Genomic DNA, 15,605 nt, shown 5'->3' with positions numbered 1-15,605 from the left:
TTTTTTTTTTTAATTTTCTAATACGTTCCGGCTGAAGAGCCTGAGTTTCCCTGCTCGTAGCAACCACACAGAGGAACTCATGGCATAATCACAGAACATAAAAGCCAATAATGGGGATTCAATTAGTGGTTTTCAAAGGCAGAGGAATTTTTTCTGCCAAATATCAAATTGTTCCTGCAGATAAGGCACCCGGCGCGTGTCACAACTGCCGATCTAAATTTTTCATGTCCCCACGTCGGGACAATTTCTGTCATCAGCAAGGTCTGTTCTGTACGAGGCAGAGAGCAAAGGAAGGAGGTGGGCTCAGCCTTACCTTCCACGTCGCCGCGTTGCGTCGGAAGTAGGCGAACATTCGCGTGAACCAGTTGTAGATTTCGTTTAGTGTTAGCTGTTTTTCAGGAGATTCCAGGATGGCCTTGTGGAGCAAAGCGATTGCAAGATCAGTTACCAGCACACCAGTACAAAACACGCTCACAGTTTTTACTTTGCCAGATACAAAAAAAGAAACAGGAAAGAAAGGAAGAATGAAAAAGAAGAGATTTGGAGCAAAAAATCGAAAGGAGGGTTTTCACAATATGAACTAAGATTAATGGCTGTATTTAACAGTTCAATGGCAAAATTCAAAATGGAATTATCTAATTGTTTTGAGTTTTTATTTCTGTTTCCTTACAGAAATATTAATTTATTAGTCATTCATAAAGCAGAATCAAAGAGAAATGCAAAACATTTCACTAGCTGATTAAAGCTCAGTAATTATTTAGAGCTCAGATTAATTCTAGGGATCAGAGATTACTGTAGCTTGTGATAATTGACTTGCCATCTTTAAACAGGCTCATTTTCACTGTTGTGTGAAATGAATTTCCTAATAATCACATCGTATTGTAATACTTAATCAAAAGCAATTATGTTATATATTGCAGTTCTAAAAACCCTTATAGTAAAGGTTTGAGCATTTGAGCACGCTTACATACCAAAGGTTTGAAAATCTATTTAATCCAGCACATATAGGGAGATACATTTTTTCCCTAATCCAGACGCGTGTGCTTGGCTCGGCTTACCTGTCTAATTAAAGATGCATACGTGAATGGTGGTCTAACTTCTGCGTTCTTATAAAATTCTTGGTTCTGGGCAATATCTGCTAAATAAGAACAGTTGTTCTGTTATCATCACAGCCTGATGCTGCTGAGCAAACCGGGGGCGGGGGGGCTGTGGCAGCAGAACCCCTTTACCTGAAGAGATGGGGACGTTGTATTTGTCCGAGTACCGCCTCCGGATGGGTCCGACGTTGTGCATGCTCGTGGTAGTGATGACCGACGGTCCCTGCGTGACGGGAGTGATGGGCGCAGTCGGGGTGGTGGGAGTATGAGGTAAACTCTGCGGAGACGCCTCGGACGCGGTCTTGGAAAGCGTGACGCTCGATACCAGATTCAGCTGCGGAGGGAAGGACGGGGGGCTCGTTACCAACAGCCTGTCTGCAGGGTTAAGGGCTGCACAGGAAACCCTCAGTTCCGAGCAGACACTGCAGCTTCAGCACAAAGTGCTGCTCTCCGTTAAGAGACAGCAAAGGGAAATAAATATAATAATTGCATATACAAATTTCCAAACAGGTTTAAAAAACAGAACAACGTAGCCTGCTGCCTAAAGAACAAATAATAAATTTTAATCTAAACCACAGAAGAAGATCTTGCACAGCACATAATCATTTTAATATTTTACTTCTAGTTTCATTGTTTCACAGTCTAAACCCCACACCTCTCTGATTTCCATGCTATCATTATGCATGGCTTCTAATCAGTCTTCCCGGATATTTCATTGAAGGCATCAGGCTTAAAATAAAAGGCAAGACTTTCCTAGGGACATGCTAGGGAGAAACGCAATCTCTCTCTTCAGCATTTGGGCTTTTCTTTTTTTTTCCTCTCTGTTCATCCATTTTAAAAGCAAAGCCCAGAGTAGGTTAACACTGGAATAATTTAATTAATCACAGTGCATGAAATACTGTGAGCATTCAGCCCAGCACAAGTGGCACCACTCTGTTTTTCCCTCCTAGGATGGAAGGCATTGGTGTTACCTGCACAAAGCCCGGCCCCACTGGTGTGGCAGCGTGCCACAGCAGGCTGTAAAACACACCTGCCTCCAGGATTGGGTATCAAACCCAGCTCCAACCTGACTGTTTTCAATACACAACCCTATTTATATAACCAGCATCCACATTCCTCCCCAGCCCTTTCTTTCTGCCCTACAATGTCCTTTGAAGGATGACGCTCCATCCCAATAGGTCACTGCTGCTGAAGTATTTTAAACAAACAATCCTTACCCCTTAACTACAACATCACAGAAGACGACTGAGAGAAGGGCTCTTTGACTACTTCCACATTTCTTTCCCTTAGGCAGTTCCACGAACAATATTGGTGAAATCCTGAACCCACTGAAGTCGGTAGCAAAATTCCTACTGAATTTAACAGGGCCAGAATTTTACAACTTTTGCTCGTGATTAAAATTCTTTTTTTGCCAGACATTAAACCTTCTGAGATGAAGGCAAGGCACACAACGCAGCTATGCCCCCAAAATCTCATGTTTATCCATAAGGCACTGTATTAATTTTCCTTGTATGAAAGTAGCCAGATAAGAAAACTCCTATTAGCATCCCTCATATGAGTTAATAGCCACAAATAATGTTTCTTTTTAAAAATAATAGGATTTATCCCAAACAAAGGTAGTGGAAAATAAAGAGCTGTAGTATTACAGAGTGGATATCAACACAAAAAGCTCATTGCCTACAGAAAGGGCTCAGCTGAGGGAAGATAAATTGTGATTGCTTGTCCTTCCTGACAGTGAGAAGGAGCTGAGGGAAGCCCCAGCCACAAACTCCAGGCACAGCCCAGATGCTGCTCCAAGGGAAGGAGGTGGTGAGCAGCAGACGTGCAAACACCCACCTTTCCCTGCAGGTGCTTACAAAGGACTCCTTGCCTTCCAGTGGGAAATATTTAACACTTAGTGGCAAAGCCAGGGAGTGTGAACCCAGAGAGAGACGGTGAAGGTGGTGAAATGCAGGTATTGATCCCTGCTCCAGCATGAACCACTACCTGCAGCCTGGAGGTTTAAACCCTCCTGGTGCCATGCAGTGCCACCATGTGCCACCCAGTCTGCTCGCTGACTGGCCTGATTTAAGGACACTGATTAGGGACATATATATATATAGTAATGTCTCCCCGTTATCCATCTATCCATCTATTACATATGATAAAAGGACCAGTGATGATAATAACAGTGCAACTGACAGGTCTCACCATGAAATTAAATCTACTGTATTTTATCTCAGTTTCTAAATGGACATTTTAACAGTCCAATAACTGCAAGGAAATCTGCATCAATTTTAAGTGCCCTTCTCAGTGCAGGCTCGGCAGCCGGGCCCTCCCGTTGGAAAGATCACTGCTCCTGCTTCATCATTACGGCTCCCAACTACTCCATTTCAAAAGAGCCCCCTTCTTCTTCCAGCATGTAAAAACTTAACATTTAATCTGTTTCTACTAGGGAAGCTTGAGAAAGGATCCACAAAGGTCAGCATTCCCCGCTTAAAGAATCTGAATCGAGTTAAATTTCTTTAGGCTTTTCAGCATAGGTAGCAATGAGGAATAAACACAGAAGAGGACGAGCAAAAGGGGGGGCTTTAACAGGCTTGACAAATGACACTGTGATTCACACCCACTGCTGGGCTGCCACTAATAAGCTACAGAGGAAGCAGCCAATCTCAGCTAATTACCAGATAAAATTGTATTGTAAGGACTCTAATTAGGAGATGCTTATGGAGGTGATCTAATGATTAAACGCTGCATCCAAGTGACCCCACCATCAATGTGCAGTGGTGCAAGATGTCACCGGAATATTTTGTAGAAACAGTAATTTTATTTCAAGGAGGGGAGGCAGTAATATTTGTAATAATGGCTATGAGGTAAACTAATTAAAAGACAGTTCCTAAAGGAAGACTGTGGCTTTGAGCAGCTGTGGCCGTTCCAAAACAAAGTGCCAAATCTCAACAGAGGAGCTGCAGTCAAGTGGAAAATTTCTGCCTGACCTCTGCTCTCGCTATTAATTTGCAGGAAACCTAATGACACATATACATATTCCCACAAAATTGTTCTAATTGCTAATTTGCCAAAGGAGCCCAGTTTCCAAATTAAACATGACTGCAGTCTGTGAGGAAAGAGAGAACAAAAAGCTGGAACGCAGCGAGTCTGCCGCGTTTCACCTCCGACGACCATTTGTGAGCCTGAACCAACAAGTTAATGAAACACGACCTTGTCCATCGCTAGCGAAGTTTTTCCGTTTTCCGTGTTTTATTTGATGACACTCTCCTCTTCCAGCTGGGTTCCCCAAACCCGAGCCAGGGTGAGGGAGGAGAGGGCTGTGCTCCCTCCGCAGCCTTTTGCTGCCGCTTCCTTTGTTGCATCGGTAGTGCCAAGGCTGAAAAATCGGTTGTGAATTAGAGCAGAATAACAAATTATGAATGGTGTTGGTTTTGTTGCCATCTTGAATTATTAATCTGAATGGTAAACTATTAAATCTTAATATTGGCGTCAATTAGAAACGTGGAAACGGCCGTGGATGATTGTGCAGGGCAAAGATCAGGGAGGGACTGGGCTGGGAGGGTTTCTTTTCCTGATGGAAACTCTACATGGCTTCTCCCTGTTTGCATTTGCTATTTAAAAACAAGTTACTATGATTAGAAAAGTTGTTCGCATTGGTATTTTGTACACAGGCTGTTTCCCACATACCGTAATTTTTGGATGAGTATCACTGTTGGCAGAGGGGAGGGAGCCCAAGCCACAGAGTGAGCACTTCAACAAGCCAGAACTCTTGCACTGCAGCAATGCACAATGTGGGCAATCACAGAGCACACCCCTGCACCAAGGAGTTAAAATGTTTTCGTAATATTTGTCCTGGGAACGGGGGGAGGGAGGATTTCCTCCAGCCTTTAAAAAACAACCAAACCCAAAAATAATAATAATTTAATAAACAACAGAAAACATACCAAATCCCACAACAGTTGTAAGTCCTAAAATTCTGCAAATTCAATCACTGAACTTTGCTGACTGCTTTGTTCAGTTTTGGTTTCTGAGAATATTTCCTCATACTGTTTTGCCTTGGTCATTCATAACTGCCATAATTGTCTCAGCGTTCAATATCCTGCTTAGGACTTTATTATTAACCTTCCCTTTCAAGAAATAGTCATGTCTCCCTATTTAAACTGAAAACTGAGTCACTTGCTTTTTTTCTTTAGATATAAACAAGGCAGAGGTAACCCACGCTATTACCCAGTTAAAAAAAAATAGATTTCCAGTTAGTGGCTCTCCCACTACGACTAAGTCTGATTTCTTTTTGTGTAAATATTTTACATGACAATAGCAGCTGCACATAAAACAGCACTGAAACTCTTTCAAAAAAGGAAAAAAAAAGAAATGTTTCTAAGGGTCACAGTGAGGCCATACCCAGTGACTCCCCTGCAATGGGTGCTGCTGTTCTGGGCCCAACTGGGGCTCAGGACTTATCTGCACTGAGTTCCTGGGACTGAAATACTTTGGAGAAGAAACTCCTTTTCTTGACATTGAGGGTGAGAGAGAGAAAAGTGAATACTGGGCCTAAAACTTTGTGCCATGTCTTCCTCTCCCTGTTTCAGCCTGGACACATCAGTGTATTGGATGCAGAGCCTGGCAGGCAGCAATCACTTAGCAGGTGTTGTTATTGGCAGGAATACTAAGGAAACTGAAGCTGAGGAGTGAGACTTAATGAAAACCAGTATATAAAAACAGCTTTTGTTGTGCTTGAGAATCTCTCTTTATTGCTGCATATCGTTATTTTTTCAAACTATAAAGTATGGCTACAGCAGCTAAAATGCTCAGTCATTACCTCAATAGTTAAAAGACTTTTTTTTTTAATGCTTTGTTATTACAGTTGCTAAAAACAGTATTTCAAAACAATCATAACTGCTATGGTTATGGTAAAAAAAATACATTAAAGAACGGATATCTAACAGTGCATCTTATTTAAAGTGCCAGAAGGGCCTTTAAAAGTTTTCTGTCTATTTATAAAAGATGGTTATAGCACCTAGTATGAAGAATTACTTGTTGGTTGATGCTTTTTCCTTCTCCTTCCCTTCCTATGAACTTCGACACAAGTTAATCCTCCCAGAAGAAAGCACATTTCCATTTGAACCTATTATGCTGATGGCTAACACCGATGAGAACAGCAAGTCGGGGGGGTACCCTAATAGCAAAACCAGGATGACAGTTCTTGAGAAATCGCTGTTCCGGCTTTTGTGTTGTGGTTTTGTTTTTTTCACCTTGAAAAAAAGTTCACCTTTCCAAAACACGTCACAGCTTATTCTGTCTCATGGCTTTGTTCTCACTTTCCTCAGGCCCCTCAGCCCCACCAAAACAACATGTGCAGCACGAATGGGAACAGTGCTGCCTGCCCCGAGTGCTGAGCTCTGAGATAGCTCACTTTTCTTTTAAACTGCTGCTGTGGAGCATTTTCATTAGAAAGCTGTGTGCTTTTAAAAGTGATCCTGAGCACTGCCCCAGCTCCTGGGATGCTCCCCCACACCCCAGACCCCCTCCAGCCTGCCCAGCATTCCCTGGGGAGCAGCACCAGACACCGACAGCACCTCCCTGCCCATGCAGTCTGCCAACGATCTGGGCCATCACCACTATGCCACACAGGAATGTGCTTAAATCTCATCGACTTTAGTAGGACTAGAGAGCTTTACTGAGCAGATGTCTTGGTGGGCTGAAATGCAGGGGCCACCCCACCACCATTCCAAACTCAAAATTACTGCAAAGAGCTAAAGACACCCAAAGGTGGGGATGGAATGGACGGATATGGCTAAATCAGACAAGCAACCCTTCCCCAGAGCAGGATGACTTTTGAATTGATATAAAACCATCAAGAACTTGGCTGTGGTCCAACCGTCTGAAGCCCAGAAGGCAAAGATGGCACAAGTGGTCAGTGTGGATTACACATGGCACGTGCTTAACACAGATTCTCATACACCCTATTACCTGCCAGTAACAAAATAGTTTAAAACAAGCATTAAGATCCTTTAAGCAGAATAAAAACATTTCCTCAGTCATGAAAAGGCTGTTAATTTTAAATCCCAGCTCACTGCTATGTTTGGATTCACAGCTGCTTTTTCCTTTAAAATCACCGAAGTATCGTAATATATTAGTTCTAACACACACCTTGCATTAGTTATGTTGGCAGAAAAAAAATTAATTACTGAATGTAAAGACTACTTTGCAGTGCAATAATGGTCATCAGATCTTTTTACCAAAGTCCTATCCCACTGAGTTAAAAGGACGAGGGTCTAGCAGAGTCTGTGCAATGCCTGTGTATTTTTTTCACTAGCAAAGCACAATTTATGCAAAACACTATACTTCTACATTTTATAATTAATTTTCAAATGCTTCACCTATACATATTTTAATAATTTCTGATTTATCAGATGGTATCTATAATAAATTTTTCTATATTTCAATAAATGAAAAGAAGGCAGTTTCAATCCAACAACAGAGTGCCACACAATATAGGCCTGTCAGGCACCAATTTTTACTTCTAACATGTAAGTTAAAGGATAAGGAATTTATAATGCTGCCTGTGAACGAAACCACTTTTCATACACAAATGTGATCTTTTTTTTTCCAAAGGGTAATACAACAGTACATTTACATAAACTAATCCAAACAATCTATGTATTTGACAATGGCAAACCTCACACAGACTGCCTATTGTTGGTTTACATCTTGGAGTTCTTTATGTTGGCTTGTAACACTGCTCTAGCTGTCAAAGGTTTGACTTGGACTCTAAATAAATGGTTATAGAAGTGCTGTGCAGCGATATTGGACTTCTTTGCAAAAGAAAACCTGCTGTGTATGAATTCAAAAGCTATTAATTTTTCAGTCAAAAATATTCATGCCTATTTCTTTTAATAAAGAAACACTGTGCTGAGCAACTGAGAGATAATGTTGACTAGTGGTACAGAATTTTCAATAGAGCAGTTAAAAATAAATTTAGTAGGAGGTCCCCAACAAAGCTATAATTTTCCAGAATGTAAAACATTTTTAATACTAATCAAGACAGCCCTTTTCCCCCTGCGTTCACGTTTTCCCCCCCCCCCCCCCCACCCTGCTTTGCCCTGTTTATTAGCTGTTAACACTAATCTTCATGGCGACACCGCCTGGCATCTCCGTAGCCTCCGAGAGCCGCCGGAGCTCCCTGCCCTCGGCGGCCCGGCATCGATCACGAGCTGCCCTGCCAAACACCGCTCGCCCTCTCATGATTTCCTCCCTCCAGTTTGTAATCCTTCCTCCTGAGGGGCACTGCTGTTATGAAAGGCCTCAAGGCAGAGTGCTTTGAGAGTCCCAGATTATTCCGCTGTTTTAATTTTTAATCCAGTAAGAGCTATAGAAACCAAACCTCCTCCTTGTTCTGTTGGGTCTACACGCTTTACCAACAATGCGCTGAAGCATTTGCCTTTGGGCTGGGATGGACATGAGGAACTAGAAGAATGCTATTTTTATAGACACTGAGAGTAGTTTCTACTCTAGATGGTTGCTGTCCACCAGACCAAGCAATTTCGGGCATCTCAACAGCTTAAGTGGAAGGGTTTGTACCTACCACTCAACTCTCTCCAAAAAGACAAGGAAATTTCTCATTGACTTTGACATCTGCTCCAGTGTTACTGAATAGCCTGCAATTTTCTATCTAGTAGCCTCCCTATGCACTTCTGCAGCCATTTATTTCCAACTACACGGAAACTGAGAAATCCTTTTCTAGTAAAAATGTGTGCGCGAAGTGTTTAATGATTTTATGTTCTCTATCTCTGTAATGTGTTCTGTTTCAGACATTAATTTTGTCTACCAACTGCATCTTGGCAGGCTACCATATTTGCTGGGTTAATAGTCTGACTCCTTTTTATTTCTATCACCATAAATCACACATATATGGGTGTGTGTTTGCTTTATTTATAGAAAAAAAATCAGTCAAAACAGATAAACCAATACTTTGTCATTATGCTGCATCATTGCATATTGATTAAAATTGCTGGTACTAACTATAGATTGTCAACGCTCAATTAATTTTCACACAATGACTCAAAGCAAAATCAAATAAAGCCAGTGTACCTTTAAATCTTACAAATCTTAAAATCAAGAAGCAAAGCACTCTCTCCATTTTGAATAATCATTGGAAGCTCCGAGGAACATTTTCAGCATTAAGAGGCAGAGGGAAAACAACAGCTGAAGAAGAGTCATTTCAGTCAGGGAAGGAGATGGGGGATTTTCCTGGGTTTGGGGTAACCAGGAGTTTTCTTGGGCTGCAAAGCCACTTGCTTCCCCTACTCCCTTCTCCAAAGAGCAATCTGGGGTGGAGGAGGTTTGCCTTCTCAGTTTCAACAGTATAAAACCTGATACCGGGTAACCGTGATTATCATCAAAATGTGCAGTTAGAGTCACTTCTACAGTAAATGTCTGTCAGACAGAGAGAAACCAAAATAAATATACTAAATATAATTTAATTACAACTCCTTCCTAACACTTCCTAAGATTTCATCCAAGTCAGACTGATGCAAAGTGACTTACATGAGGCCAGAAAAATGCCCAGAGCATCAGCTTTGGAACCAAACTTGACTTTGAAACTCCCTGAAGAGAGGGGGATGACAAAACCCGGCTGCGCTTCCCATCTCCTCCCCACACCCGGCTCTGAAATGGGCCAGGCTCCACAGCGTGGGCTCCAGTGGGGAACAGAAAAAGAGAGTTTTGTTGTGAGGTTTGGATTTTGCTTTCAGCACAGTTCAGTACTTACGGGCTGAGGGGTGGCTTTTGGTTCAGTTGACTTCACATGCAGGTGTGTCATCATGGCTTGCAGGCGCTCTTTATCTTTTGCAAGCTGGAACGGGAGAGAAAAAAAAATATCCTCTGTTAGTCGTACAAATAAAACCCAGCCTCTGCTTATTCCTAATTAAACAGCTGGCACCAAGGCATGAGACAGAAGAGTTTTATTGCTGAGTAGTTTGGAAATTGTATATGGGCTATTCGTGAGGTAAAGCGAACGCGTGGTGCTGGGTGTCACCATTTCCCAAAGCAAAATGCATTAGCCCTTGAGTGAGAAGAGCTAGACCTGCTGGCACCAAGAGCTTCACTCCAGCCTTGACAGCTAAAAGACAACAGTGAATCATGTTTATTAACCAGCCCCACTCCAGCTCGGGAGGCGCAGCAGAAGGAAAGCAAGGCAGCAGCTCTAGGATGCGTTTTCCTTTTCTCGGAGCACAGAACAAGTGACACGGATGGGCTGTGGCTTTATGTCAACCACAGGCATTGTGGCACATGCAATGAGCACAGCCAAAGGTGGTTAAACCACGAGGCACCTCCACAGGGCTCTGCAAGCAGCCTTGGGTCCAAGAGCACCTTGATTTGACTTGAGAAGGTGGCAGAGCCTTTAGTGGGTCATGCTAGGAAGTCAGGCTGGGCACTCTGAGCATGGGGCAGGACCTGCTGTGGGAGCTGCCAGCATCCCTCTGGCATAAGCCTGAGGGCAGCAGGGTGGGACAGGCTGAAAGCACCATTCATCACCCCAAAACACTTATCCCTGGGCATCCAATGCCACAGGACTGATGTTGTCATCCTTTCTCATCAGCCACTTCAGGCCCAAGAGTTGAGGTGAAGCCCCTGCTCTCAGTGTCTCTTGTATTTTATGGCTGAGATCCACACAGCTGAGTCTTGAGATCACTGGTATGCATCCATAGCATTGCAAGGAGATACTAAATTCCCTTGTTTTTGGAAACAAGGCATTTTTTTAAATGTGTGAATGGGACTTTTTTCCAGCTGCTCTTCGAAACAAAAAATACAGTGGAAAGATACTAAGAATACTAATGAAAAAGGGGTGTTATTAATTTGCATGCTGAACATAAAGGTTGATGCTTGCAAGAGGGCCTGAATCAGGTTCTTACAAATGCCAGTTTTTGCAGAGCTGAGTTTCTGCTTTAGACAAGCCAGATTCCTGGTGCCAAGAGGAGAACTGTGCTCACATTCCAGCTAAACTTAAAACAACCTGCCCACCACCATATCACAGTCATCTGTTTGTAGCAGTAATGTGGGGCTAAGTGTATATAAAAGGAGACTTCATCATAAATCTCCACTCATAACCTTATGGCCAAGGTTGTCCTGCTCTTTGCAAGATGAGCGGCTTGAGACTGTGCCATGATGGGATAAAACTTGGCACTGGAGTTTCCAAGACAGGAATTAAATAAAGGAAGAAAATGGTGTCACTGTACTTTTCAAATGGCTCCTCTTCTTTTGGTCAAGAACCTCAATGGCAAGAGAAAAAACCAGACACCTATGGTAGATCTGCAATCTCATCCTGATCTGAGCGGGACACTTCACAGGAGAGCTGAGGGCAGCGACAGGCTCTTATCACAGCACTGCAGCAGAAACTTCTCCCTCTGAGAGTCCTCTGAGAACCTCTCCAGAGAAAGGAGAGGGCTCACCCTCAGCTGCTGTGCTTCATACAAAACAAATTAAGCCAAGAAATAGCTGTGCTCTCCACGCAGCTCTGTTGTGCAATCCCTCATTCCGAGCAGTCTCTGGGCACACGGGCTGCTTGGCGGGGTCATCTGTACATTAAATTTCGGTCTGCAGGCTACTGCAGAAGAACAACATCTCGTAGCCAAAATAAATAAAAGGCAGGCACCTGAGAGCTTCCTGCCAGCCCCAGCACGGCGGCAGGAGGGGATGGCACCAGGGCAGCACAGGGCACACCCTGCCCATGTTTCCCCAGCCCCTGCAGCGAGGGAGAGGGGAGAGGGGCACCTCCCTCCCACCACCGGGGTCCTTGTTTGTAGTGCTTCCACTCATCGTCTCAGCAATGCTTTTAACGCCGAATCTGGTGGATGGAGGTTATTAAAGATCCTCTCGACATTTCAGGCAGACACACGCTAGCATTTTGTCATAGTCTAGGAATTCAAACACTCACCCAGTTAGGCAGGAGTTTAAATTATGAAAAATAGAGGTCTCTCGGTTTCAAAGCATTGAAGAGAAGTAAAAAAATCTGAAGAATTTCTTTAAACTGTTTTTCCCTTAGGTCAGGAAGCAGTAGTGATATAAAACTAGAGTGTCACTAGTAGCCCCTCTGGTCAGTGGGGTCAAACAAAAGAAGCAATGGGGGATTGCTCAGCCACTGGTGGGAGCAAATTATCACTGGAGTGTAGATGGTCCAGAAATGGGAATTAATAGTCAACAGGCAGGAAAATGCTCTTGATCTACTGATAATGTTGTTGGGCAAGAACAGTTCTGACATGGAGGTGAGAATCTGCTCTGTATATGGGGCCTGAGGAACACAACACAGTCCCATCTGAAGCTTCCTTCTTTCTTCCTATACCCATTTGGAAATCTCTGCATGGTGGGAATTTTCAGACAGCCATCCAATTCTCCATGATAAGCCTGATTTTCAGGTGAGACTTCCTTCACCTCTGGATGTACAATGTGAGTGCCTAACTGTGGTTCAACTGAAAATGCATCCAGAGCAAGGTACAAGCCTTGCAAGTGTGGACACCGAGACACACAACTTGCCCTGGAGAGGTTAAATCCTAGAACTATACCAGTGGGAAAGGCAGGAGAAGGAAGCACAAAAAGCACAGGCCAGGAGGGGCTCCAGACAAGGCAGTGACCAAGGAGCAAGAGGAAAGGCATTAGAAACAGAGATGATGGAGAAATTGTACAGGAGGAAAACCAGACAGAAAATAAATGCAAGAATCAGGAATGGGAAAATGAAAATCCAGTGAGGGCAGAATGGGAGAGCACTTTAGCAGCAGGATTTTGGACAGACCAAGGACAAAGGAAAAGGAAGTCAATCACAGGCAAGGCAAGAGGCAGCCAAAATATAGCCCTCCCATTCTGTGCCTGGTTAGACTGTGCAATAGGAAGATTTAGAATCCACTAGTGTCAATGGATGGTGCAGGAAAACAGATACAAGCAGTATTTTCACTGCACTGAAAATGGCCTGCTGCCTTTGTTTTCTCCCATTAGGAGACACTTCTCTAGACTCATCATAGCCCTGTTGCTGTCCTGATGTTTTCCCACTCAAAGGTAGTGCTGCAAAATGGATGTCCTATTCCAGCTAACAACTAGCTAAGGACAGGGATATGTTCCTGTGTGTTTTACTGAGCAGCACAATTTTCACTATTTATAATGAACAAATGATCATGTCAAGATGATTTAAACAAAGTGAAATGTGAGAAGATTTCTACCTTGCCTGTAATTTTTGAAGTATGTTTGTGATGGAAATGCTAGGACCAAACATTGAGATTTCTGCTAAGGGGCATCTGCAATCAAACACAAAACAGATCTGACCTGTTTCTTTCCAAAATTTCAATTAAAAATTACTTTAGAAGATATTACACTTATCTCTAACACTGATAAAACTATCATGAGTAAAATAAATAACAGCACAATCAACAACAACAAAAGGATAGCACTTGGGTCCATCACACTCAAAACCTGAAGTATATCCCTCAGGTGAAATGAATTTGTTTTGATGGGGCTGTACATGCATTAAATGGTGGGGAATGTAGATCTTGCCCTGGTGCTGGACCCTGAAGCTGGAAATTCCCAGCTGCACTGCAAGGCAAAGCTGCTCACCAGTGCTGCAGATCAGGGGTAAAGGCTGCGGGTCCCTGCTCTACCTAACTCACAAAACTCAGTCTCCAGAGAGCCTGTCACCACTCTGCTGGTAACTGCTCCATGGCCTGAGGATCAAACCACACCACTGAACACCCCACTGCTGGGCACCACACTTCTGCTTTATTATGGTTCTGTGCAAAAACAGGCCACAGCCAGACAAACTAGGGACTGGAGGGAAAATCCTACTACATAATTAGGGGCTTTTTGAACTATCAAAGGACTGATGTAATACAAAAGGAGAAGGAGAACAGGGAAGCTACAGGTAAATTTCAGAAGCTGGACCACTCTCCTCCTCCTCCAGCTGTCCTTGCTGGCCAGTGCAGAGGTGGCCTCACTGTTATCAACATTCCTGCCTAAATTAGGCCTCCAGTTCAACCTACCTACCCTGCTCATATGGTTGTTAAATCCAGAACTTTCTGGCCCTCACACCACTTTGAAATTATGGTCTTGTCTTGTGGACCTTTTGCTGCCTTCCCTTGCAATGACTCTGAGCATTGCCAGCACTAAATGGGTGTGAAGCTGTAGCTGTAAGTCATTTAGAGCAATTAGAATGCATGCTGATAAACCTTTCAAAAATATTGGCATGGGCTTAGGGAGAGGTGGGAATCTCTGTCCTGTCCCTGCCTAACACAGGGCATCCTCCTGTATTTCCATGCACAGCCATTCCCAGGGACTGTGGGAGAGAAGGATTAATGCTTTCCAAGCTGACTGTAACTGAAGAATCTAGATTTACCTTCAGCCTCAATATTACTGCACCTTGGTGAAAGATTATCTCATATCTCAGTTTACCAGGAAGACTGTAGATTTTTATTTTTCTTTTCCTAATTCCCAAGAAACTTGTTAAAATAACAGACCATTTCTCATAACATTTTCTGCATGACTCTGATATTTTATGACTGGTAGTTTGATTTTTATAAAACTTGTATTAAAATAGTTTATATTGCTTCAGCTAATAGTGAAAGTGTCATGACCAGCGTGTTCCTGAAAGTAAAATTTAGGAAGTATCTATGAAAGAAAAAGGGTAATTTGTAAGATAAGAAGATAAAAAGCATTTTTTAAAAAATGCTTATCTTGAAAAGTAACAACAAGAAGTTTAAGTGTGGTTTTGCTGATTTTTCTCTCCAACTATTTGAAGCTATAAATGACTTAACTCAGTAAAATTCCAAATGTAATTATCTTCTGTACTTAGCCCAAGGCTTTCCATATATCTCTACACTGCTGTCTTGCATACAAAATAGGTTTTTCAATAGCTGGTAACTATATAATGTACAACATTGTTTTAATTTCCCCTTCTTTGCTAACCTCTTGGCTACACACAGACACACTGTCACAGCCACCCAGCCTGAGCAGCAAGGTGCAGGGAGACAGAAAGGACTCAAGAAGCATTTGGAAAGGCAATTACACAAACAGCTCATATCTTTGCATCACAATCAATATATTCCAATTTACCCCTTTTTGTCAGTTTACAAAAAAATTATTTGCTACAAACGGCAAAAAAATAGCAATAATAATAATAATATTAATAGTAATAATAATAATAGAACAACATGGAGAGTATTAGTACAGGAAAGACCACCAAACAAGCCAGGTCATGCAGCGTTTGGAAATAAACATCAACCATTTCCCCTGTGTAGCAACAACTCCAAATGAAGGGGACCACATTCCCCTCGCCCCCCTCCAGCCCCCCAGTGGGTATAAAAGCATTAGATACAAACTGATGGCTTTCCAATCAGTCAGCCTGGGTACGTTTCCTATTTCTTTGCAAGTTACGGTTTAGGAAAGAGGAAATGAAGCTGCAGTTTCTTTTGATGGTTTTTAAAACTACTACAAGAAGGTTTTGAAAGCTGGTTTTCAATCACAGGGGGAAAAGCAGAACTC

At 42.7% G+C, this 15,605-nt stretch overlaps 1 protein-coding gene across 16 annotated transcripts in view; it reads right to left on the bottom strand.

Annotated features, from left to right (window-relative positions):
* FOXP1 (forkhead box P1) overlaps window positions 1-15,605 on the bottom strand; it is a 379,555-nt gene that overhangs the window by 21,440 nt on the left and 342,510 nt on the right. For 15 of the 16 annotated variants that reach the window (XM_088171262.1, XM_088171263.1, XM_088171257.1 and 12 more), the window contains 4 exons: window positions 9,856-9,939; window positions 1,230-1,431; window positions 1,059-1,138; window positions 314-415 (listed from right to left, as the gene is read on the bottom strand). In XM_088171262.1, coding sequence (XP_088027388.1) covers window positions 314-415; window positions 1,059-1,138; window positions 1,230-1,431; window positions 9,856-9,939 — 468 coding nt within the window. The remainder of the gene's footprint in view (window positions 1-313; window positions 416-1,058; window positions 1,139-1,229; window positions 1,432-9,855; window positions 9,940-15,605) is intronic. The other variant, XM_088171266.1, reaches the window with a different exon arrangement.

The sequence above is a fragment of the Sturnus vulgaris genome, chromosome 11 (assembly GCF_052056855.1).
Source record: "Sturnus vulgaris isolate bStuVul1 chromosome 11, bStuVul1.hap1, whole genome shotgun sequence".
Lineage (NCBI taxonomy): Eukaryota > Metazoa > Chordata > Aves > Passeriformes > Sturnidae > Sturnus > Sturnus vulgaris.
Note: the sequence above shows the minus strand (reverse complement) of the source record. Positions and strands in the feature narration are given on the sequence as shown.